Below are 24908 nucleotides of genomic sequence, written 5' to 3' on the forward strand. Positions count from 1 at the left end.
GGGGGGTGGCTTTGTCTAACGCCGGTGGGTCTGCGTGGGGACGGATGGAGATGCTGGGAGGCAGAAATCCCCATAAAAACGGTCCAGAGAGCCGGGTTTTTCTTTCCTCTTGCTTTAAACCGCAGTGGGGAAACGACGGGACTGTCTTCGGTCTTCCAAGTTACATCTCGGGTGTCGTGGAGAAGGTGTGTCGAAGCCATCGAAGCGGGTTGCCGTGTGACAGCCCGCGGCGGGGGGGGCGGGCACGGGGTCAGTTCATATTGGCTTTGTACCCTCTGACAGAACGGCTGCAGCGGTGAAAGGTAGGCCCCGTTCCGCAGGCTGCGCAGAAACACATCAGGTATCCTGAAGATGCCTCCTGGTGCTGTTGAAGGCATCAGCCTTCAAAAGCTGTTTGAAGGTAGCTTTTGGAACAGGCTTCATTGCAATAGCTTTATCGTTGTCTGTAAAGGATGAGAGAGAGAGGTATAAGCATCAGGTAATTCTGAAACGCTTGTGGATGCGGTAGGAAACGTGAAGCCTAGGCAAGGATGCTGGCTTGGCTTGTCTGAGCGTGTTGATCATCTACAGAAGGGATCTTTGATTTTTGCAGAGATAAGAACCCAGATGTTCTGTCACTGCAGTCGTGGCTTGGGCTGTGACACTAAAGTCTTTCTGGATTTTTTTTGAGCATGACAACATCAAACGCTAAATGGGGAAAAAAAAAAAACCCTCAAAACTCTCCTACAAAGATCTGTTTGCGTTTGTAGACTTCTGAGGAACTGGAAGGTTCTCAGAGGAGGATGCAGGGCAAATTAATAAAAAATGCTGCAAATGCCTGTTTCAGATGGTCCTGGTACAATGAGTTCGTTAGTGCCCAGACTGTCATTCCCACCTCCTGAGGAAGGGGAAAGGGACTTGGTTGAAGTAGAGCCAGGGTGCATTTCTAAAGAAAACAAACTTATTTACTTTAATATAATGAGCTGAAAAGTCTCAGGGAGCTGTTGTTTCGTAGCATGTGTATACTGGATGGAAAACAAGTCCCTCTTCTTGGAATACCAAGCGGCACCGTTGTGGGGGTTGGAAGCGTGCTTCCTCTTAGCCTGCTGCTTGCTTGGGTAGATCAGCCTGGCCCATCTCTTGTGTTCTTAATCTGCTGTGAAAGTGGAGGTGGGATGCTAGGTAAGGTGTACCTTTGATTTTGAGCCCACATGGCAATTAAGGTATTTTGCTGGGTAATAAGTCTTCTTTCTGAGCTGTTAGTTTCTTTTTCTTGCTGTCACTGTGTATTGGCCAACAACTATGAAATTTTCTTTCTTCCCTGTGGGAATTTTCCCATGTTCCTCCCCATGCCCCATCATAGCCTCTCATAAATTTTATTTACTTTTTTGTGGAATCTCTTCTTTCTCTTCCCACCTTATTTTATCAATTTTTTATAATTTTGAGGGGGGGGGGTCGGTGGTGTTTGGTGGTTTTTTTTGTTTGTTTTTTTTTTTCTTGTCATCTCTGCAGCATAGAGCTGACAGTAGCACATAAAAACCTTCTTGGGCTTATGCTCAGGTTTGGACTTGCTAGTGTAGTTACATCTATCAGTGGTATAAAAAACTGCTCCCTTGCTGCTAGTTAGTAGTTTTTTTTCTTAAACTGGCAGAATGTTGCAGGTAAAAGCTCTACCTGTGTAAGGTCTGTGATTTTAGTGTCGTATGTGTACAAGAAGACATTTTTACTTATTTATACTGACATTGCAAATGCACATTGCACCCCAGGATGGTTTGGATCAGGCAGGAATACAATTTAATCACGAGCTAAGGAGTCACAAATCTTTCGTTTCATGGTTGAAACTTTCAAACATGTAAATGTTTAATTTTTTCAGTGCACTTTGAATTTGAAATACAGGGAAGAATTACCGTTGTTTTAAATCTTAGATGTTTTGAAGAGGGAAAGGGAGTCTGTAGAAGAAAGGCAAGGAAGAATGTGGAAGGTAAACTGCATTTTATAGGAGCCAAGTTTGACATTCCTGTGAAGGGATTTGTGAACTGACACATGAGGAACAAAACCTACTTCAGGGAGGAGTGCTGAGAATAAATACTCTGGGAAATCTGCAGTGCTGTAACTAAGGAGTGGAGTTATATGCATGAAGAACATTTGCTTAATGGATTTGCAGTTTGTGGCACTGAAAATGGTGTGAGGTAGAACAATGGTTATGGCTGATAAAGATGCAGCCTGAATTACGTAAGGATGATAAATGGGTAACTTCTCTGATCTCAATGTTTCATTTTCTCATTCTTATGAAAAAAACAAACCCCTGGCCTTGAGGTTCTCCCCCCTGCCTCCTGTCAAAGGAAGTAATAGTGAAACAACTTCACGTGTGGCTGAGGCGGCTTTTTCTAGTGGAAGATACTCATTTTGCCCTAATGACTCAAAGAGCTTCGTAAAGTTATCAAATATGAATAGTATAAACTCAGCCTTCACTTCTACAGAAAAATAGGCTTTGCAGGCAGTTTTAACTTTATTTTTGGTGGTGGTGAACTTAGAGGCTTCAAATTCCTTTCCAAAACAATAAGTAAGAAGTATTAGCTGAGAGTGGGTTGGAGGGGAGCCTGGAGAGGCAAGGTGTGGAGTATTGTGGAGAGCAGGCTGAGAGTGAGGCTCAGTGCTGGTTAAGAGATTAAGGAGAGGTATATTGTAATAGTAAGAAAGAAGGGCCTTACTGGTTCTGTATTTTTCCTATTACACTTCATGCTGGGCATCCAGCCATTTCCGAATCCCCTCTCAAGCTTGGACTTTGGATTGCGATCAGAACATAAGTTTCAACATACCTTGAAGACTACAAAATAAAGTACTATTGTGCTTGACACGCGGGAACAGAAGGAGGAGGACTGGCTACAGTAGTTTCAGATAGGTCTGGAGTGGAGTGCTAGTGCATGGCTTGTGGATTTAAGTGAAGCTTGAGACTTGAGTGCATTACTTCAGCTGTGTTAAGAAAAGGGTCTCTGATTTGCTGCAGCTTTGCCAAAACACACCCAACTAGTTCTTTCCTTCATTGTTATGATTTCTTTTATGCAGGTAATTGAACAAAACAGATGCAAACAACTTTGTACTCGAAGCTCTATAAGCTCTTTGTCAGCTCCGAAGTGGCCAAGTTAGGGTTATCTTGGCATGTTCAACTCCTTGCTGCATTGCTTTCATCACTACCTGGGATTTTCAAGTGGTGCATAACTTCTGTATTACTGAAGCTTTCTACAGAAAGCTTCTGGTACTGTACTACTGAAAGGGTAGAACTGAAATCAGTTGCTTGCTGAACTCTGACAGTGACTGCATGATGCTTATCTGCTGTGTTGTTCTGAAGAAGCAGATGCTTACACCTATTTTATAGGTAAGAGTGCATATGTGTTGGAAACCCATATGGAAAGAAAAATGTGTACCAGTGGTGACTGCTTGACTACTTGACTCTTCTGGTTACCCATTCTCCTTCTTGGGGCAGGTGAAAACACAATGTGCACCAGGGATTTGGTGATATGAGGTGGGAGTAGATGGTTGAAACAAAGCTTGGCAATGGATTATTAGTGTACTGTTATGTGTTTGGTAAAGGTCAGAGACATTTGTTTGGACCAGGAGATAAACAGAACTTTCAGTGTTAATTGCAGCAGTATTAGTAGGGTGCTTGTGCTTAAATAGATGTAAGGACTGACCTCAAACATTTTTAGCAAGGTGCTCAAACTGTAGGAGCTTTCTGGTGTTTCTCATAAGGACAAAAGCTAGAGTGTATCTGTTATGATAATGTTAATAAAAAAAAAAAAAAAAAAAGAGGCACATACCAGATTTCAAGTCTACCTTATTTCAATGAAGCATTAATCAAATTTAGAAAAGAAAACAAGTTTAGAGAGTTAGTAATTGCAAAATTAGAAGGTTATAGAAAGGTAAAGCCAACCAGACATGCTCTCAGCAGATGCACGTATGTAACACTTGAAGTTCTTTTATAAATGGGATTTGAGGTCTCTGAGTTGTGTTGCAGTTGAAGCTGATGGAATGACTCAACAGCATTTCAGTCTTTGAATAATGTGTTTCAGAACAGAAGTCTAAAATTAGTGAGGAATGAGTTAAAGCCTTTATAGTCTTACAGGCTGCTCAGGGCAACTGCTTCTCTGAGACTGCTCTTATTCCCTTTGTAATAGTGGATTGCAATTTTCTTATTTCGTCTTGTGACCTTCAAGGCCACCATGTTCAGTTGCATGTATTTTTAATGGCAGGTTCATCACCAAGTCTTCAAAACTGTTAAAATGCTTTTAATAGACACTTATTTAAAAATGTATGGCACACTCGTGTTCTAAAACTAGGTGTCAGAGTGTATAGTGGCCATTGCACAAAAGTAGCCTAACTTCCATTTCAAGGAAGTAACTAGATGGTAGTGGGACTTGCTAGTGACGAAACGGAGAAGGGCGTTACTGAGTGTTGAGGGATTTTTGAATACTTCTTTGTTAGAAATCATGCAGAGAACTAGATAGCAGGATTAAACTGACTCAGGATCGAGGAGAAAACCTTTACTGATTGAAAAAAACAGGCTGCCTCAAATCTTGAAGTTTTCTTCCCCAAGTCTGAGTGAAACCATATAAATCTTTCCAGTACTCCTGTACTGTTCACTAGCCATCCTTAGTCACCCCTCCTGTTATTGGTAACTCTTGCAGTCGATTAAGGACATGAGACCTAACTTCCTGATTTAAGTATGTGGTTGACAGTTCTCAGCAATGTGATATAACTTTCTGCCTTAAGTCTTTTCTTGTTAACTCCCTCTGGCATTGTGCAGGGTCAGACAGCAAGGAGTGTCTCACACACTCTTCTGAGATTCATGATTCTCTCTGGTAATGCTTTCATGCTGGATCAGGTAGGAGAATAATACTAATTAACAGCATCTTAGTATGCTTGGACTTGTGGTATCAAGTGGATTGGCACATTGTTGGTGAGTAGAACTAATTAGTGGAGCCTAGTTGTTTGTGTCCTGTTTGTCTTTACCCTTGCTGCTTTGTGACTTCTAATGTCCAACAAGGCAAAGCAATGCAAGATGGCTGGGGGCTGCTGATGAGCTGAGTGGGGTGCCTGAGAGGAGGCACAAGTTGGGCCTTGCCCCAGTAGCATCTTCTTATTTGTCTCTCCACACTATCCTCATTGGTATACAAATGTAGCCCTATTTGGAAAATCTGCTCTTCTGCTGGGTCTGTTCTCCAGCCAGATGTAATGATTCTTACAATAGGTGACCAGAAGTGGGATGGTTGTGTAAGATGAAGCTGAGAAAGGGCAACTGGCATTGAGATGGGTTATTCAACTAATAACTGCAACCTTTAATGTTTCATCTACAACAAATGGTCTGCACTTTACTGTGCTATATACAGAAGTGAAACTTCTGTAAAATTCCCCTTGACATGGTAGAGGAGTGGTCAGGTGGGTAAGGTGTCACAGCCAGAACCGTCTCAACTATAGGAGTTTGTTTTAAGTATTTCAGGCAAATAACTTTTTCTTAGTAGGAAGGGAGGTGGGTGAGTCTGGAATGCTGCACTGAGTTTTGAAAATACCCACTTGATGTAATGCAACCATTTCTTTTGACGTAGCTTCTCGGTAGTGAATCTAATGCAGCCAGGAGGGGAAAATAAAGCTTTTAAGTCTTCAGTGGGAGGTCTTGTTGCAGGTAGGTAATCTTGTGGATCTTAAAAAGGTAGCTGTGACATGACAGCTTTAGCTTTCTGGTTAGGAAAACCCATTTCTTTTTTCTTCTTCCTCTGCTTTCCTTCTGAATTAAACTTAGTTTCACTTTTTCTCGGAGGTAGGAGTGCAAAGTGAGCTAAAAGCCATGACTTGCCAAGGGCATATAGCAGTGTTGGGATGCACAGAGTAAGAACTATTCCAATAAAAATAGCACAGACCAGTGAAAAGGTGACTTGTTTTTGTGGAAGGAGGGTTGGTTTTGGGTTTTGTTTTGTTTTGGTGTGGGGGTTTTTGCTTTTGTAGGGTTTTTTTTTGTTTGTGGTTTTTTTTTTTTTTGTGTTTTTTTTTTTTTTTTTTTTTTTTTTTGGGGGGGGGGGGGGGGTAGGTGGTTTATCATACAGATTGAGTGCTTTTGAGTTCGGTTTGTGTTTTTTTTTTTTTTTTTTTCTTTTTTTTTTTTTTCTCTCTCTCTCTCCTGGTAGTAGGTGGTTTATCATACAGATTGAGTGCTTTTGAGTTCTAATGTAATAGAAAAATTCTTTGGTTCCATGCTCCCAAAAGCGTATTTCAATTGTAGACTCGTAGAATGGTTTGGGTTGGAAGGGGCCTTAAAGATCATCTGGTTCCAACCTTCCCTGCCATGGAAAGGGAGACCTTCTACTAGACCAAGTTGCTCCAAGTCCCGTGCAGCCTTGCCATAAACACTGCCAGGGATGGGGCATCTGCAGCCTCTATTCCATTGTCTCCCCAATGTTTAATGTAATTTATATTAATGTAGATAATATTATATACCTGAATCTTTTTTTTTTATTTTGTTGACATATCCAGAGTAATTGTGCTATGGACTCAGATTTAAATGTAATCGAATGTCTCTTCATGGTATTCACATACTGTCTCCATCTGCAGCTGAAATTTTCCCACTGACAAATAGGGGACCAGCTGTTCCTGAGTTGTATGTTAGAACTTCAGCAACTTCAAGATGATATGTGTATAACCTGTCTGGGGTTTTTTTGCATGGCATCCACATCCCACCTCACTGTGTGGAATGAGTATAGGGCCTTAAATAGTAAAGATGCATCTGTTGAAGTTTATCTTGTGTTTGAGAGTTTCATAAAGTAAATAAAGTTTACTAGCAAAAAATCTTTGTATGACATCTGCTATGCCTGATAAAAACCTCAGAGGTTTTCCTATAAATTTGCTAGCTGATTGTAACTGAAGAGGCCCAAATTACCATCAAGCCAGAATGCCTAAATTTTTACTGTGATGACTTTTCTGTTTGTTTTTTTTTTTCCCTTCCAACAGGAACAGGAAATACAGTGGTGATAATGGTTGGCTATCCAAAAGGAATAGAGATATTGGAGCCAGTACGAAGAGGGATTCCAGTAAAAATGACTATAGGTGTTGGCACACGACATGTGCAGGAATATATTAGTGGTCAGTCGGTTGTGTTTGTAGCCATCGCCTTCATCACCATGATGATTATATCACTCGCTTGGCTCATATTTTACTATATACAACGTTTCCTATATACAGGATCACAGTTTGGAAACCAGGTAATTGGAGTTGATAACGCTTCAGAGGTTTACTGTCTTCTTATGTCAAATCTGTTGTCTAACTTTGCTTATTTATTGAAACATCCTTGAAGATCTGTGCTTTTTTGCTCCTTTAGTATCTGTGAATGCCACTCAGTGGTTAGTGAGGCTAATAAGCAGTGTGCTAATTGACATTGGGAGTTTGGCTCATTACAATTATTAGACACTTGTAAATACTTGGAAATATATTTAGCCACTTGTCAACAACTGAGTAAAGGTAGCTTCTTGTGTCATTTGTCACCTAGCTTAGCTTCCTTCCTTTGGACAGTAAAAATTATTTTCGTTCTTCAGTAATTTTCATGATGAAGGTACAAACTTCCCTAACTAGGCTCTTTAATGGTAGGAGGCCATGGTAAACTTTTTTCTTACTAAGACCCACAAGTAAAGGCTAGATAAAGCCTTATAGAAACTATTTTGATACTTGTAATCCTACCACTCCACTGTAGAGTACTGAATTGCAGCAGCATGTGTGGTGAGATTCAGTGCTCTTAAACTACATGGAGTACTGAGCGTGGTGGGACTACTGGGAAGATCAGGAAGGAGTAACTTTGCTCCATATTTGCCCTTTTCACATAATTTGATAGGTTAGAAAAGGTCAGCTTTACTTTCTCCCCCCTGGGGGTAGTACTTCATCATAGAATAATTTAGGTTGGATAGGACTTCTGGAGGCTATCTGGTTCAGACCCTTACACTCAAGAGAGCAACTTACATGGAGTTGTTGAGGCCCTAATCCAGCTGAGTTTTGAAAACACCTTAGGATGGCACTTCCTTGTGCTTTTCAACTCTTGCAAACAGGTTAGGTTCCTTCTATGGTCTTCTGCAATTCTACCATTGTTGCACTTGTTTCTTTGCAAGTAGTTCTCTTTCCAAAAAAAACCTTTTCCTCCCTTCTTTTCCTCCATCCATTTTTTTATTCTTCTCCTTAATCCTGAGTTTAGAACAAGAAAAAGTAATTTCAAATGACTGGTTGTCATGTGGACTTCCCCTGCCTTCTGCTTGAACATACAGATTCTAGCTTTGGGGAGGAAGGAATGGAATTTTTGTTTGCCTTCAGGACTCTAAGCTTTGGTTTAGACTTAAAGGACTCGGGGAAAATGCTTAATTCCTTCTTTCAGTAACTGAGGATAACACATGGGACTTCTGTATTGGTTAAACTTGGAGTCTCCTTGAAATGTTGGTTCCCTTGAGTCTCTCTTACTAGGCTTTAAGTTTTAAAACTTACATTCTGAGAATACTTTCAAGAAAACAAGATTTTTTTGAGAGGTGTTTACAGAGAAGGGGGGTGTGGTTTTGTGTTGTAATAGTTGTTTGAAGAAAGTTGCTTCTTCCTGTTGGCTTCAGGATAATTCCTGCTAAGGGAAGTTCACATGCTTTGTGAACATTATGCTTTATGGACAGTAACAGTTCTAAGCATTTTTTTTAAAATGAATGTGATGTTTCCCAGAAATATGTACCACAGATTCTTAATAAATTTTGCCATGAGGCTTGTCATGTAAATGCTGCTTAATTAAATGAAATTGCTTAGCATTATGAGGTTATTCCACTTTCTCACTTCTCCCTCCCAAAATGACCATTGGAAACAAAAGCTTACAAAACTTTGCCTAAAGTTTGAACATGTTGTGAAGATTTTGGTCAAGATATATCATTAGGAGTCCTAGAAGAATTTTGGAAACAAAATAACCCACTTTTCCAACCCAGATCTTATTTTGCTTGTCTTACTGACTCCAGTATAATTTAAACTTGGGAGTTTTAAAGCCATGCTTTAGAGAAGGCCAGTGCGTAGCTGCCAAGTGAAGGTGAAGATGGGTGTCTTAAGATTTATTATAACACCAGTTTAGCAATGAAACTTTGGAAGATCTCCTTGCTACTGAAGATAAAACTGGACTCTGCAAAAACCTCTGAGCTGACACAGAAGGTGGAATAGACTGCTGCTGATGATTGTCCATTTCTGAGAGAAATTTAACACCATAAAAAAAAAAATCCCAATTTTCAATACTGTAAGTTTGTAAAATGCTGTAAGTCATTGTAATTATCATTACAGAGAAAGGCTGCCATAATGGGGTTTTGTTATTCCTTTATGATATTTCATCAGTGAGGATTGCCTCTAGACAGATCAACATCTGTTAATTGGGAGTGTTTAGTTTCTCAATTCCTAGCAGCAGCTAGCACTTTGTCTTGGAATACAGTACTGCTTTCTTTTCTTGCTTCCGCTCAAAGCATAATTAGGACTGTTACTGTATAGAAGTCCAGTGCGGTATCTTATGTCTGTTAAGCCTTTCTTGTCATCTCCTTTGCATAATGTGTCCTTTCAGTGCAAAGCTTTGTATAATGTGTGAGACAGTGTCTGACTGAAGGGAAGTATTAATAGCTACAAGCAGTCTTTTGACCTGGTGGCCAGCTGTAGGCTGTCCAGCAGGATTCTACCTTCTCTTAAGCTGGTGCAAACTGTACCATGTGCTTGCGCATGGGCTTGACTAACTAGAAGGTCTGGTTATATGGCTCTTGTTTTGGCTCTGATTGCCTCCAAAGCCTACCTTAATTTCAATTTTGCTATGCTGGAAAGCCCTTAATGCAGGCAGTCATGATTTGAGGTCACATATCGGCTTGATCTGTATAGTTCTGCACCAGTTGAGTCCATTGTAAAAGCAGCATGCTTACCGATAATGCTTGCCGCTGTGCCCTGAGAATGCAAGACTTGCAGTTCTTCAACATCTGTGAACTGGAAATATTTTGTAAACAAAGTAGTTAGGCAGAGATTTTTTTAATTTTTTTTTTTTAGATGCGTTCAGAAGACTTAGTAATCCACATGGAAACTATTTAAAAGCTTTGAAATCTAACTCTTAAAACTAACTTGTGTACTTAAAATCTTTATTCAAGGGACATAGGAAAGAAACCAAGAAAGCAATCAGCCAGCTTCAGCTGCATACTGTGAAACGTGGAGAAAAGGTAATTCAGTGGCTCTGATTATTGCTGTATGATTTAAAAGCTGGTTTAATGTCTTTATAGAATTCTCATGACATAATTGGAGTATGACTTGCAATTTCAGGCTCATTTTATGGCCTTTGCTTAAAAGGCAGAATTAAAAATCAAGAGAGTCAAATTTGAATTACTTACGAAATGTAAGGCTGTTTTATTGCAAATAATATTTGGTTATACAAAATGTTACAGGAGACTATAGGGCTGATACAGTAAAGATGAGGAAATGAATCTTTTCAGCACTTGAAAACATCAACAAGTGGATTGCAAAATACTTCCCAGGACCTATTGATTGCACAGTTGTTACAGCTGATGTAATCTTTTTTTTTTCTTTTATTTCTTAAAAGAACAGCTATCATTTGACATGTGATACATTAAGGAGCTGTATAGACTTAAAGCATAAATACTAGAAAATTTCTTAGAAGTATATTTCTATGTGTTGAAATAAATCTGTTCTAAAAAATAAAAACAGATTTCAGAAAGTTAGCTTTGGTACCATATAGCCTAAACTTATGGCTGTATTAGAGTAACTGAAGTTGAAAAAGCCAAGATTTTGAAAGGAAATGTAATTCTAGTTAGAGTTTTCAGGCAGCTCTGATCCTAGATGCTGAATTAGCTTTTGAACTAGACTTTTGCCACTACATAGGCATTTTTTTCCCAAACCCTTGTCTTTAGTTAGTTTTTGCTTAAAGATGGTTTTAATTAAGGACTGATTTGCTCAGATGAAAAACAAGGATTATATTTATTTATTTTAATTTCATGAATAAAATTGAATTGAGAAAGGGCACTTTAACTGTAAGAACTTGAAAAGCTGTGGTTGAACAGAAGCTGCTCAGCTCAAGTCACATGTTGCAGAGAGTATGTCCTTCATTCAGCAAACTGTCTTTGAACTTGCCTTTTTGCCTCTTATGCATTCAGCATGTTTAGCACTTTACAAGTATTTGTTACTTTTAGTTATAGTCTAAATTCCATCAAAAAGTAGTCTATTTCAAGCTGTTCACAGAGGCATATTCATACTTCTGTTCGTACAATGGTGAGATCAGAGACCAAGAAAGATGGAGTTGAATCAAAAGTTGTGTAAAGCAGTATCAAAACATAACATCAGTGTAGGAGGAAATGGATGTAATGTAGGAGGAAATGGATGTAATGTAGGAAGAAATGGATGTAAAAGGGCCATGATGAACCCTGTGGTGAGAACCTCATGGAGGATGTTAACTGCTTTTAAGCTGCTGTTCGGTAAACCTCTAAAAAGGATTTGTATTACAAGAGTTTTTTGCAGTGTACCAGGTAGTTCCTTCCCATTGATACACCCTTAACTAAACGGGGGAATTTCAGCTGTTATACAGTATGCTGGTTGTAGCTATGAATGCATGTTAAATAATACTAATATAGTTCTGCTTGGTAAATCGTGTCTTCTAATTTGATTTGACTCTGCCTACTTTCAGCAAATTTATGTAACTTAGTGATGCAGAGGTACTTTCATTAACTAATGTAGATTTATCAGGAAGTAAGTCCTGTCTACTTTGTAAATGTACATTTCTTTAAATATTTCCTTTCAGCCATTTAAAAGAGTGTATTTCTTTGATTGTGACCCAGTGCAGTCTTTCATTATCACTTCATTTGGGATTGAGGTATTTAACTAAAAAATAGGTCAATATTTTAAAAGTGTGTTTGCTGTCAAGTAGATCTTTCCTGAGAAGCTTATGTGATTATTGTAAAATGGACACTCATTTGAGTATGTGGTACATATGGTGTGCTTGGATTTTGCTTCTTGTACAGAATAAAAACCAGTATTTGTTACAGAACAAGTACTTGTCTTAACTTCGCTTGTGTTAAAAAAAAAAAGAAAATCTTAATTTGATTTACTTGGGAATTTAAGATGTTAATTATGTAAATTGATAGCATTCAAAGGAGGGGAAAATTTGCCTTGAACTTGAAAGGTTGCTTGCAGTACTAATTCATTTGAGCGTTTGTAGTAATCAAAGTGAAGTGCTTCAGTAAGCAGTAAACAAAAAGTACTTATTTTGTGGGGGATGAAAGGGAAGAAGTTTGCCTTCTGTCTGTTCTTTTAATACTTAAGTTCTATACAACCCGAAGGCTTGCATCTGGAAATATCCATCATATTTGCACTGCAACTATAAGCATGTCTTCAAGATGACAGCAGGACCTGTTAGGAAAGATATTTAACCCTTAGTAAGAAACAAATTGAGGTGGGGAAATATGGCATTTTGATTGTCTCTCTGATGTGCACTTGGAGAGAAGCTTTAAACCACCCCAAATTGCATACTTTGTTCTCTTTAGCTAGCATGTGGTAGAAAAAAATGGAAGTGGGGAAGGGGTTTGCAGTATTTACCTGAAGAATATCTTTCTACTTAAGCACTTGGAAGCCTTTGGGACCATCAGTTAAGAATTCAGGTTGTGCACTTTCTTCTGTACTGGCCTCTTAAAATGTCTTCATTTTATAGTTATTTTAAACTGAAATTTTACTGGGCTCCTATAAGCAAAGCCACTGTTCAAGGCTTAACAAATTACTTAAAGTACCCTATACAGCTATTTAAATTAGAAAATCTGTTTGGTTGCTTTTGGTATTTGGTATCACTTGATCAAATCACCTCTTGATTGAATCTTGAATTAAGTGAGGGAGATAATTTAATTTGCCAAACCATTTTATGCATTTTACATTATGCGAAGCTAGCTATTGCACAAAGCTTGTTATGTAATGAAATATGGATGTAATGCATTTAAATGTGTTGTCATATTTAGGGTTTAGATGTTGATGTGGAAAACTGTGCTGTGTGCATTGAGAACTATAAACTGAAAGACACTGTCCGAATTCTGCCTTGCAAGTAAGTTGTCATACCTATTCTTTCACCTTTAGCATGTTTTCCTTAAATATGTGATGAGCTTTCTGCAAACACTTAGGAAACTCTGGTGTCAGAGCTGAAGCTGTGCCATCTGTATGGCCTGTACATGTTTGAAGGGCACTCGGGAGACCATGTAGCACTTCATGTTTATGCAGGGAAAAAGCAATTAGAAGTGTAGGGGTGAATTAGAACTTTCTTAGGGTAGAGCTGTACACTGTTGAACTGGTAACTCTGTGATGTCCTTGTGGTTAGTATCTCTTATTTCAGAAAGCTAGCATGGAAGAAGATGCTTCCAAAGCCATGCCTGTGCTAGGAAATTAAGCCGTGACTAATTGTCAGTGTTCTAAAGGAATGAGTTTCTTTTCTAATGTAGTGACTTGCACGTGGTTTGAAGGAATAGTATGTGCCTTTCATGGTAAGTTCTAAAGGGCATTTCTTTTCTTTAGGCACATCTTCCATAGAACATGCATTGATCCTTGGCTTTTGGACCACCGAACTTGTCCAATGTGCAAATTAGATGTTATCAAAGCTCTGGGATACTGGGTATGTTGCACACTTACTTTAATCTTCTTGTAGAAGTACAGTGCAGGAGGCAAGACTTCATGTAACTGTTAAGAGTGAGAACAGTTGTTACTTGATAAGACTGAAGAAGTTGGGCAAATATGCAAGAATAAGAGAAAAACAGAAAAATAAGGGGAATAGGTAAGAGCTTAAACAGTGTATCAAGCAGCTTTTGAATCCTCTGTCTACTCTTCTGTGATAACGAATTTTTTCTGTCTCCAGCTGATGGTAGTAAGGAAGTTGAAGCAAAGGTGAGGCAATTAGCCCAAACTGTGAAAATACAACTTAATTCAATAGATCTAGAGCATATATTTGATCTTGAGAACTGCGATTCAAAGGAAGAAAGTAAGTTTTTCTATCTTGAGTGTTTGTGTACTTCAGCATACAACCAGAGTGTTACCCCCATAAGTGAGCCAGTACTTACAGCCTTGCTAAAGACATTCACGAGACACTGGTTAAGTAGAGAAAATGATGTGCTCTCATTTCTTTGTGACAGCACCAGAAAAGAGAGATGAAGACACATGCTGTAGGTTACTCAGTCGCTGTTGATAAATGGTCTTGAGTTGCACTAAAATGCTACAAGCATGAATCTCTCTCTCTTCTGCTCATCTACAGAGATCTTTAGAAAACAGGGGTGTTCGTGGTTTCAGGGGCCTTCCATGTATAGACTAGGTCTGTGTTTTGACTAGCTTTTCTCTTCATTGCAGAGACTTAGCAGATCTATGGAAGACATATGAATTACTTTTTTCTCGAAGGTGACAATACTTGTGCTATGTAATATGCATATATATATATATATATATACCAGATTGTGGCACTTCTGTGTGTTGAGTCATACTATACCTAAGAGTTGCAATCTCTTTGGCATGTGAAATAGCTATTATTACTTCAATATTGTTATGTTAGCAGCTTATTTTTTGCTCACTTTGAATTCTTGGATTGATGTCACTTGCGTTACATGCAAAAGGATATATCCATTTGTATACCTGCTGGAAGCTGAAATACTAGAACCTTCAGAACAATTTTATTCCCTGAATTCATGCTGTGGCAGCGGATACTGATGTCAGACCTCACTGGGAGGAGTAATACTTCCTCTGCTTGTAAGGCAGAATGAATTTTGGAAAGCAGGTTAAGTGGGATTACATTAAATACAGAAGCCTAGTCCTTTTTTCTAATGGAATATGGGAAGCGTGTCCTGCTTATGCCTCAATCATTCGTGTTCCACTGAAGCTAATGTGGGAAATAGTTCAGGATTTTTTTTCCTAGCTTAGCTTTCACCCTGATCGAGGTTGCCCAATCTAGTTTGTAGAGTGATTGTGTGAATTTTTTACTGATGTGAAGGGGAGAAAAGTGAGAAGAGCAAGGCAGCTTGTCAGCAGTGTGCTCGCTGAGTGACATAACTGCAGACAAGAATGTGCAGCCTTAGAGAAATCTGCTAAACCTTCTGCAAAGAGGCTGAAGGTTCTGTTCAGTTTTATGGAGAAAAATACTTCAGCTGCTTCAAAAATCTTAAAGGCTTAAAGTAGAAAGAATGCACGAAGTCCTGTTAACATGGCTTTTGTTTTGTAAAGACGGACATCAGTGATCTAGTTCTGCATTATGCTATTTCTTATGAGAAAAGAACTGCAGTTCAGCATGTCTGAGTGGTTTGGTAGAGTGCTGCTGAATCCTGTAGTTTCAGTGCTTACTTAAATGCCTAAGTTTTGGAAACTAAAATTATTAATGCCCCCTGCCCACATATAGAGATTAGAAATTCACGTGTGTCTTAACTTATGTTCAATTGTAGCAGTTTTATAGCTTATTAAAATTCAGTACATCTTAAAATGCGCTGCTTTGGTGCTAAAGAAAGAACCAGCCTAGAATTTCTTAAATCTTAAGATGGGCCTTTGTTAATTGTTTGAGGAGGGGAAAAAATCCTCATTATGAAGCCCACAGAATAGCTACTTGTACTGCAGTGTACTTCCTTGGGTATAATGTTTGTGTATCAATGGCAATGGCTTAGTGAAGGTGGTCTGTTTAATTTTGGGAAAAGAATTGTGCATGTAGACCATTGAATTAACTTTCAGAATGGATCAGAAATAGCTCATGCTATACAATAGGTGAAATAAATTAATTTGGCTGTGCTGCAGATGTTTTGTTCCTGCAGTGAGAAGCCAGCATATTTGCATTTTTGGAACAGAGTCAAAGTTAGGCTGGAGGTAAGGAGGAGGGAAGTTTGTTCTGATGTCAAATGTTTGCTCAATCCAGTAAAAAAAACCAAAAAGCAGTCCAGGTTTGCTCAACTACAGTAATGAAAAACAGAGGCTCATAAGGGATCAGCAGGTTTACTCAGGGAAGACTTCATATGTGCTGAGCCTGCTTCTGCCCAGACTGCAGCAGAGTGTTGCTAGAGTGTTGAAATATTCCATGCAATGGGCCGGCTGGATTGACGACTCCTGTTGCTGCTCTTGGCTTTGGGGTGATTTTGGAAAAGTGGCTTTTCTTTTGCTCAGCTTCATTTCTTTGTAGTCAGACAATAACAATGAAAGTAGAAACTATTCCATGCTATACCCAGAGCATGTAGATCTTTTTTTCCAATAAGGTGAGGCTGCAAAGTGGCGATGTGGAGGAATGTTGATGCCTACTGGTAGACAAAAATGTCAGTTAAATATATTTAATTTTGAAGGGGGACCCTGAAGATGTACTTGAAGTTCCGATACCTGAATCGATAAGTGGCAGTGTTTCAGTTGGAAGTCTGAGTATTGCTTTACAAGATGATGACAGAAATGAAGTAAGCGAATTGTCAGCTTCCTCCACTAATGAATCTGTATTGCAGTGCACCAGTTTAAAAGAGGATGCAGGTGAAACTACAGCATTACTTGGTAAGTAATAATTTAGTTTATCACTTGACAATCCTTAATGCCGTTCACTGCATTAGAAGAAGCCACTTTCTATCTGATGTTAATAGTGTTAGTACTGCAGTGCAGACCAGACTGGGTGATGTTACTACTGATCAAAAAGTACAAGCAGGTAGATTTTGAGAAAATTCTATTGAGCTGGAGAAAACTGGTCTTTAGAGGGTGAGGAGGGGGAGAGATGTAAACGGTGTCATAGGAGGATTACTTACCCAGAGACTCTTGAGAACCTTAGATATCTATGAGTATGAAATTCGTTGCCAGAGTTTAGATTAGTGTAACAGATAAAACATATTAAAATGGCAAATCAACAAACAATTTTTCTTCTAATTCCTGACTTTTAGATGTGGATGTCAGTAATAACCGGCATGGAGAACATCTATCTAATGGAAATTCCCACTGAACTGCTTTGTGGAAGAAACCTTGAATAGACTGTTGAAGAACTATTATTTTTTATTTTAATAGTATGGACTTTTGTCTAGTTAATGGAAAAAATAACAATGTAAATTATTTTACCTTTCAAACTTTTCTAGCTGGTGTTCCAAAAGGGCTAATAACTAAGAATTTTGTACGTAGGAGGATTTTATAAAATCTCCTCTGGATGTCTCATCCTAAAAAGAGATGCAATAACCCTTTTTCTGTAAGCATTGTTACAATGTCATTGTGTTCCAGAGGGCTGAAACAAAGATGAAGACTAGGCAGTGAAAACAATATAGAACGTTTAACTGGTAAATATTTTGGATGCACTATTTACATTCAGTCTGTACACGTGGAGAACACTTACAAGACTACAACCATTAAAATGTTCTGAAAGTTCTGATCTGTTGTAATCGGAGATGAATATTCTTAGAAAAGACATAATACGACCTTGAAGGAATCAAATAACTTCATGGATATGTTGCATATCCTTTTTTGTAATGAAAAATTTGCTAGCTGCAACTTTCCGTACATGTAACAAATACCAAGTTGATCTTGTAATGTGTTCTACTGTGAGTGGATGCTGAGAGCAAAGGAGACTTTCTCCACCTTGTTAGCTTTTTATACTGAAAATGGCAGTAATAGGTTGTGCTAGGTGGTCTTCACGTGCTGAGCATGTAGACTTATTTAGGTATATGCACACTGGTTACCTCTTTCAATCTTAAACTCAGTAGAACAGAGGTAAAGGGCTAATTATGGCTAAAATATATTTATTAGTCTATTTATAAGAATTTACTTAATTCCTTCTTATTCTTGTTCCCATCCTGTCCCACTTTGTTATGTACCAATTGAAACTGTTTCTTAGGATCTACGAAGTTTGGTTTTGTTTTTTCCTTGTTTTCTTTTCCTTTGCGTAAGGATACTGGAATTCTTCTCTTGGGTATTCCACATTAGGAGTTTTGACTGGGTTTGCCATTAGCTTTTATTCCTTTCTTTTAGATTAGCAGTATTGTGCCTTATAGTAAAACACTTAGGAAACCTGAAGCATCTGAGAGTAAATATAAACCCTGGCATCTCCCACTATGACCTCTTATTCAAATATTTATATACTGTAAGTGGTATAAGGAATTGCTAAGCTGTTTTGTAAAGAAACATGTATATTTAAAACACTACTTAGTAAGTGTTAAGTGAATTGTTTAGGATTTTAGCATTGTCATGTTATAAATAATATGCTACATTCCTCAATTTTCTTTTGTAATGCTGTTACTACAGATTGCTTAAAATGATGTCTTTTACTAGACATTTGGTTTAGAGTGCATTTTGTTTTTAAAATGTATATTTGGAATGTTTTTAAGAAAATATGCAATTCTTTTTCTAACTTATATTGAGCTTCAATAGAAGCAATAACTTTTTTAATTTTAGAATGAATGTTCCAGAAATGTCAGAGGTTTCAGCTGGGGAAATATAATCTGAACTTCTACTTTGCAGAGCAGATGTTTCATCCTAAATTTCCTTCCAAAAATTCCTATTAATGCCTGTTTTAAAGAAAGATAAATCTGCCTCTTCCCTGTAGGAGTGTAACTTTTAGGTTTACCAGAAAATTGTCAGGTTGTAGTTCTGATGTCACCAGCAGGTGCAAGTTTTTGTGATGCCTTTATCTTACAAGAAGCACATGAGAATGGAATATGACTGACCAGCCATCTCCAAAACTGAACAAACAAACAACCCACAACTAAACCAAACAATGTATAGGGACACGTATGTCTCCAAAAGAAGCTTACCAACATTTCCAGAACTGCCTTTTTAACTGTCTCTTCAATATTAAGAAACTAAGTCTTCTCCCTCTTCGTTAACACAAAACTGAACATTGACGTAGTAAATGTTGAGAGGGTTTAAACTCTAGCTCAAGGAGGAACCAAAAGGCGTTACCAAGAGAAGTCTTGTCAGTCTGTGGATTGTGTCTTGCTGATACCTGCAGCACAGTTATTCATGCTGGAGAGGAGAAATGTGGTAAGTACTTCAACTTTTACGTAATACCTATAAAACCAACAGCTTTTCTTACGAATCAAAGCTGGGATCTGTCAGAAAGCTGGAAGAAGAGCTGAAGAACCTGCAAACCAAAAAGTGTGTGTACGAAATGTGAAGTGTCCTGACAGAAAAATACCTGAATAGGAAGATTCACAGGGTTTGTTTCTAATGGTGGTGCTCTACCTGTTTTATTTCAACCTGCACAAGAGTAGATACAGTTGTTTCAGTCACATTGGTTTGTGCATAGTTCATCTTTGCTATAGTTGGATCTCACAAGGTCAGCTGAGGAATGATGACAATAAAAGGCCGAATTGCAGTGCCTCCAGCAAGCAGTTTGCTCTCCTTGGAAGCACGATGACAAAAGTCTTCCGAAGCGAATCATTAGTCTGACCTCATTCAAAAAGCTGACATGCGTTAGCAAAAAGAATGGTAGGACAAAAAGTACAGGACAAGAAAAAGACCATCTAGGGAGCTTGAAACAGCAGCAGGAGAGGATTAAAACCATGAAGCTTGTGACCTACTGGTACAGCTCATCTAATATGTAACTTCAGAGTAAACAGGTGTAGGCAGCTCTTAGGTAAATACAGGTTCCCAGACTTTGTTGGTCTGGACCTACTATGTTGGATCAAACTGGTATTTCTAGTTTCTTGCACTTCACCAACTGAAAGCTTATATGAAGGCCATAACTAATGAGTCTTTATTTTCCCCTGCTATCAATGTTTTTGCAGGGTAGGTACTTTGTGACTCCCTTCCCTATCCTTTGGAGAATCTTTAATCTGCCTCTTCTGCTTAGCCTGTGTCCTGCTTCATGTGGGAGTTGATGCTGTGTGCATTCCAGGTTCCTTCTGTGTTGTCTACCCTCCCCACAATACACCCTCCCTCCCCCCATGCCCTGATCTGTTTTCTTTTCATAAAACATGCAGGGACTTGTCTCAGAGACCTCTGTCCCTTTGTCAGATTTTGCTGTAATCGGGCGGCGGGTTTCTCACTTAGAGGCATTCATATGGTATGATTATACAAACCTTAAAGTACAGTGCCCATGTGAAGTGGACAGCCCCTTGTGATGGTGAATAAGTCAGTTGGGGAATATCCCTAACAGGACTAGGGGATGTTACCGTTGTAGAGTAAGTTTTGTCAGTGTTGTGTTCACTGGTGTGGCTTTTGTTAGTTCTGATGTTTGCTTTTAGGGAAGTTCGAGTGATTTCTTAAAAAGGAGCAAAGAACATGTTAAAACAGTCAGGTGATTGAAGACTGGAGGCCCCTCTTTGTTCAGAAATTTTACTTTATTAGTAGTTGACAAATGCCAAATTGGAAAAGAAATTTGATAGTAAATAACTGTTTCAACTAGCAAGAAAAAATGAACTGTAGACATTTTCAGATGTAATGTAAATGCACATTACCTGTAGTGGCAGTTTAACTAGGAAATTAGAATTTTCTTTTCCTAATGACCACTAGATTGGATTCTTCTTTGGCTCTAAGCAATGCTTGGAGGAGATTCTGTGCATGTACTAGAGAAATTTTATTAGATAGCAGTAACTCCTTCCCCCTGCCCTTAGCACCCGCCCTACCCCCCAAAAGTATGTGAATGTAGCCCAGTAACCTGTTGCCAGTAATTAGTGCTAGATTCTGGAGGTATGCCAGAGGAGGATAACTTAACTACATTGAGAATGCTTTTAATCCATCCTGACTTTAATAAATTTGGCACCAGTATATTCCTGCCAAAGCTGGGCTGTTACACTTGGGGAATTCCGGTTCTGTGCCAGGGTGTAACTGGCACTGAGAAACACCATTGCAATGACTTTGTCAATCATGCAAAAACCTTTATTTTAATCACTTCTTGATTCAGGAATGGTCTTCCAGGTTTTCTGCCCAGCCTGCTAAGCTTTCCCTAAGACTAAGCAGTAGTAGTCTGGGCAGAGAGGAGCCCAGCAATCTATACTGATGGTTACCCCACTTCCTATGCCCTGTGGTGATCATAGGATCACAGAATGGTTTGGGTTGGGAGGGACCTTAAAGACCATTTGGTTCCAACCCCCTGCCATACCACTATTGGCTCCCACCCCCCGGCCATAGGCAGGGACACCTTCCACTAGACCAAGTTGCTCCAAGCCCGGTCCAACCTGGCCTTGAACACTGCCAGGGATGGGGCAGCCACAGCTTTTCTGGGCCAAGGATGTCAGAGGCAGTGTCTACACTTGCAGGTTGTGATGAGTTTGATCAGAGGCAAAAGGTGTTGGTATTACATTATGATGGCAACAGATAGGATGCAACAGGCTGGGCTGATTAATTTAGCTGCCCCATAAAAGCAGACTTGCCCTGCCTAGACACAGGTCTAGACATGCAACTACTGTTAGCAATGCCAGCTGTACTTGGAAGTATACACCGGTAGGTTGAGAATGGCTTTCTGAATTTGTGGAGCATTTCTCAGTTGTTGCTACAGTTTGTGATAAAAGCATGTTTCTGTTACACCTTGACATCCCAAGTGTTAGTAAAACTGGGAACTCTTCCTCAACAGAGCCTTTAGCACCCTGAATCAAGACAATAATGATGATATTGTGGCAATGGTTAGGTAGGTTGTGGGGGCCTTTGCTTTTCAGGTGGTTTTTCTTCTTTTTTCTTGGTGGGTTTTTATGTGGAGAGGCTCTGTGAGTGTATATAGCTTTCGTTGGTTAGATTCTAAGCACTTGGCACTGAACACTGGTTTTGTGCTGGACAAAGATACTGAGATCAATAAAAATGTACTGACGCAGCAGCTCTACAAAGAGGCAGAACTGAAGCCTAGTAGAGGAGTCAGCTGCTGGTATCTCATCAGCCTAATCTGGAGGGAATGGAGTTCTTGGTGTGGGCTGCTGGGTGAATCAAATGTGTTGGCAGCTTGACAAGGGACTGTTGTGTTTTATATGTCTCCCTTCAGCCACCAGGCTGGGTGAGACTTTGCACAGTGGCTTGGACTGATTTAATAGCTTGCTGTTACAAGAAGAGAGAGACTAGTTCTTTTTGGTTTTTCTTTTCTGCTCTATTTACTTTGCTCTGTCTCACATTCAGTTTAAGAGTGTGAGATGAGCTAATTCAGCTTAAGTGACAGAAAGCTGAATCTGTTAAAGCTGTATTTTGACAAGCTAGGAAACTGAGTATCCTTACTGGGCAATTCACTGAGTTTGAGAGCTGGGCTAAGGGGATGGGGAGCTGGGGTGAAGGAGGGAAGAGTGAGATTCTCCCCTTGAGCAAGTTGAAGAGATGCAGTTTTATAGTAGGACCATGGTGAATTATGGTTTCTAACATGGAAGATGGCAGTGTTTTTATTTTCGAGCCAGCATGGCTGTGAAAATTGTAACAAGATTTCCGTCCTGGAGACTGATCTTTTACTAGATGTGTTCTTTTCTCTCATAGGTGATGTGTGAAGATTTGGGAATTGGAATTGTAGATTAAACATGCACAAGTCAAGCTGAAGACTTTTGGGTTTTGTTCAGTGTGGGTCCTGATCTCTCTCCTCAGATATCCTGCTGTATTGCAAAACTTGATTTGAGAAAGTTTTTAAAACTAGAATGTCTCTATAATTGCATGTGTTTGTGTGAAGAATACATTGCCTGGAAACTGTCCATTATACTTCCATTGGATCTGAAGCTACTTTTCACCATTTGAAACATGGTAATGATACTGCATTTTTAAATGGCATATCCTTCTTAATTCAGAAGAGCAAAATAATTTTGAGTTTACATCATTTTGTTAGTCTGAAGCTTAAGTCCAAAACTTTGAAGCCAGTTACTTCTATTATAAACATAACTGCAGAGGACCATTTGAACTTGCTAGTCTGTCAACAGCTATTCACAATCAACTGTCTTTTATGGTAACCTTGTAGTTAACTTGGTTGCATTGTTTGGATTAAGCACTGGGCTATGTCTTTTCCATTGTGTATGTACAACTGTAAGAATGTCAAGTTATGCATTGTTGTAATTTAATGGCTAAAAGCTCAAATTCCATAATAAATTATACAGACCTTTTAAAAAGCAATGTCTGAGAATCTTGAGGGTTTTGTTTTCTTTGCTGTACTTATGTAAATGGATCTAAGAGACTCAGCATTAACTTCATACTGGGCAGTCTGGGGGAGATCCTTTGTATGTTGAGGAGTTCTTGCCATGTCACCGGTACCTGGGGGTGGTAGGTTAACCATAGCTTGCTGCTTGATGCTCACCCAACTGTTCTTCCCCTGTCCTCTTGAAGATGGGGAATACAAGATGAAAAAGCTCGCAGTTTTGGACACAAAAACCAGACTTGAAGATTATTTTTAAATGGCAATAAACTAGGTTTAGAGTAGGACAGAAAAAACAAAGAACTAAACCAACCCTCCTTCTTAAGCTCAGCTTCATTCTTCTACCTCTCCCTTCTGAGTGGTGGCAGTGCTGTTCCTTCCTCGCCCCTTTTTTCCTGCTCCATCATGAGCTTCCCTCCCAGGGCTGTGCAGTTCTTGAACTGCTCCAATGTGGCCCCTCGCTGTAGGGTGCAGATTGCTCCAGTGTTATCACAGAAGTGCTGGCAGAGGGGCTTACCTGTGCTTGCTTGGTCTCTGGCACAGGGCAGCCCTGGCCTCTCCTCACAAAGGCCTTCCTGCTGCCCTCCCTTGCTACATAAGCCTAATACACATTTGGGAAAGCATAGCTTACCTTTTGTACTAACAAGCAAGCACTGCTGAAACATACTGCAACCTCAGTAACAAGTTTGAATGTTGAAAAGCACCTATGATAAAATCATAAAACTTTGATTTTTGTTTTTTATAGGTACAGGACAAATCCAGGGACTGGGGATTTATGTCAGTACAACTCAAATACTGTGAAGGGCACAACAGCCAGGCTTTTGCTATAGTATCATAGTAGCAACCTGTGTATGGTTTGGTTTGGGTGTTTTTTGACAAGACTTAAATTCTTCTAAATTAATTCAGTAAATCATAAGGTAGAGTGCAATGTCTTGAACCAGCTGTGATTAGTTTCCTGATGGAGCCCATTACTTTGTTGTAAGCTGCAGTACTAAGGTCCAAACAAAAGCCTAAAATCCATGAGGTGTTTTCTTAACCATGCTTTTGAAAAGGGGGTATTAGCTACATAGAAAACAGTCAAATTGTACTTCAACTTAGATGTAAAGCATTAAGGTATAAGTTTATCCTGTTTCTAGAAGGTCCTGTACAGTAAAGAAAGGGCAAAGGGGAACTAAAGTTACTTACCTTGATGCAAGCTGACTTCAGATATTCCTGGTTTTGGACACAAAGACAGCAAGTGCCAGATAAAATACTTCAACTTGCTGTGAAATGGCAAGTATCATTTACGTTCTCTCTGGAATTGGAGCCTGTAGTTCAGGCTATGCATATGACACAACAGTTTAACCCATAATCAAAAATAATGTAAGTAAGGCCTAACATGTTTCACAAACTTCAAGCATGTATATCAGAAAAAGCATTATTTATTGCTTAAATGCATAAAACACTATTTATAATGTATCACATCATTAATCCAGTGATTTAAGGTTTAAATATACAACTGATTGGTATAGAACACTGGGAGGGGTTTTTTTTTTTGCCAGTGACCCAGCGGTTTTATTTTGATGTCTTTGTCTCTGAGGGATTTTCCCCTGTATCTAGTGTCTTCAGCAATCGGAAGATGCCAGCTGCTTCTCGTATCCGACTGAACTCGATGCAGAATGCTTGCACTTCTATGAACAAGTCCTGTACATTAATAATTTTATTTCTGATTAAAGACTGAAGAAACACACAAACCAGACGTACCAGGCGGTTCTGAAACAGGAGAGAGACGGTCTCATAAGCCAAATAAATGTTAGCAACCAAGTCGGTTAAAGGACTCTTGGCCCTCAACAGTGCAAGTGAGGCATTTCAGGAGCAATTTAGCTTCAGC

At 39.1% G+C, this 24908-nt stretch overlaps 2 protein-coding genes across 2 annotated transcripts in view; one reads left to right on the forward strand and one right to left on the reverse strand.

Moving 5' to 3' along the window:
- Window positions 1-995: 995 nt before the first annotated feature.
- On the forward strand, window positions 996-17471 carry RNF149 (ring finger protein 149). Its single transcript, XM_010013791.1, has 7 exons — window positions 996-1161; window positions 6979-7229; window positions 10146-10214; window positions 13008-13090; window positions 13555-13651; window positions 16335-16530; window positions 16908-17471. Exons 1-7 carry the CDS (start codon window positions 996-998, stop codon window positions 16964-16966), a joined length of 921 nt encoding a protein of 306 aa, XP_010012093.1. The 3' UTR covers window positions 16967-17471.
- Window positions 17472-24445: 6974 nt separating this feature from the next.
- The window catches only part of CNOT11 (CCR4-NOT transcription complex, subunit 11), a gene marked incomplete at its 5' end in the record, with an annotated part of 11499 nt that continues 11036 nt past the window's right edge, over window positions 24446-24908 (reverse strand). The window contains one exon of the mRNA XM_010013793.1: window positions 24446-24790. Within this exon, the coding sequence (XP_010012095.1) occupies window positions 24593-24790 (198 nt within the window). The remainder of the gene's footprint in view (window positions 24791-24908) is intronic.

This window comes from Nestor notabilis, unplaced genomic scaffold, assembly GCF_000696875.1.
Source record: "Nestor notabilis isolate BGI_N333 unplaced genomic scaffold, ASM69687v1 scaffold9594, whole genome shotgun sequence".
NCBI classification, from domain to species: domain Eukaryota; kingdom Metazoa; phylum Chordata; class Aves; order Psittaciformes; family Psittacidae; genus Nestor; species Nestor notabilis.

Coding starts and splice junctions, on each gene's coding strand:
- RNF149 (XM_010013791.1), top strand. CDS start 996: ATGTGTATACTGGATGGAAAACAAGTCCCTCTTCTTGGAATACCAAGC. Junction 7,230..10,145: donor GATCACAGTTTGGAAACCAG/GTAATTGGAGTT, acceptor TCTTTATTCAAG/GGACATAGGAAAGAAACCAA. Junction 16,531..16,907: donor TGAAACTACAGCATTACTTG/GTAAGTAATAAT, acceptor CCTGACTTTTAG/ATGTGGATGTCAGTAATAAC.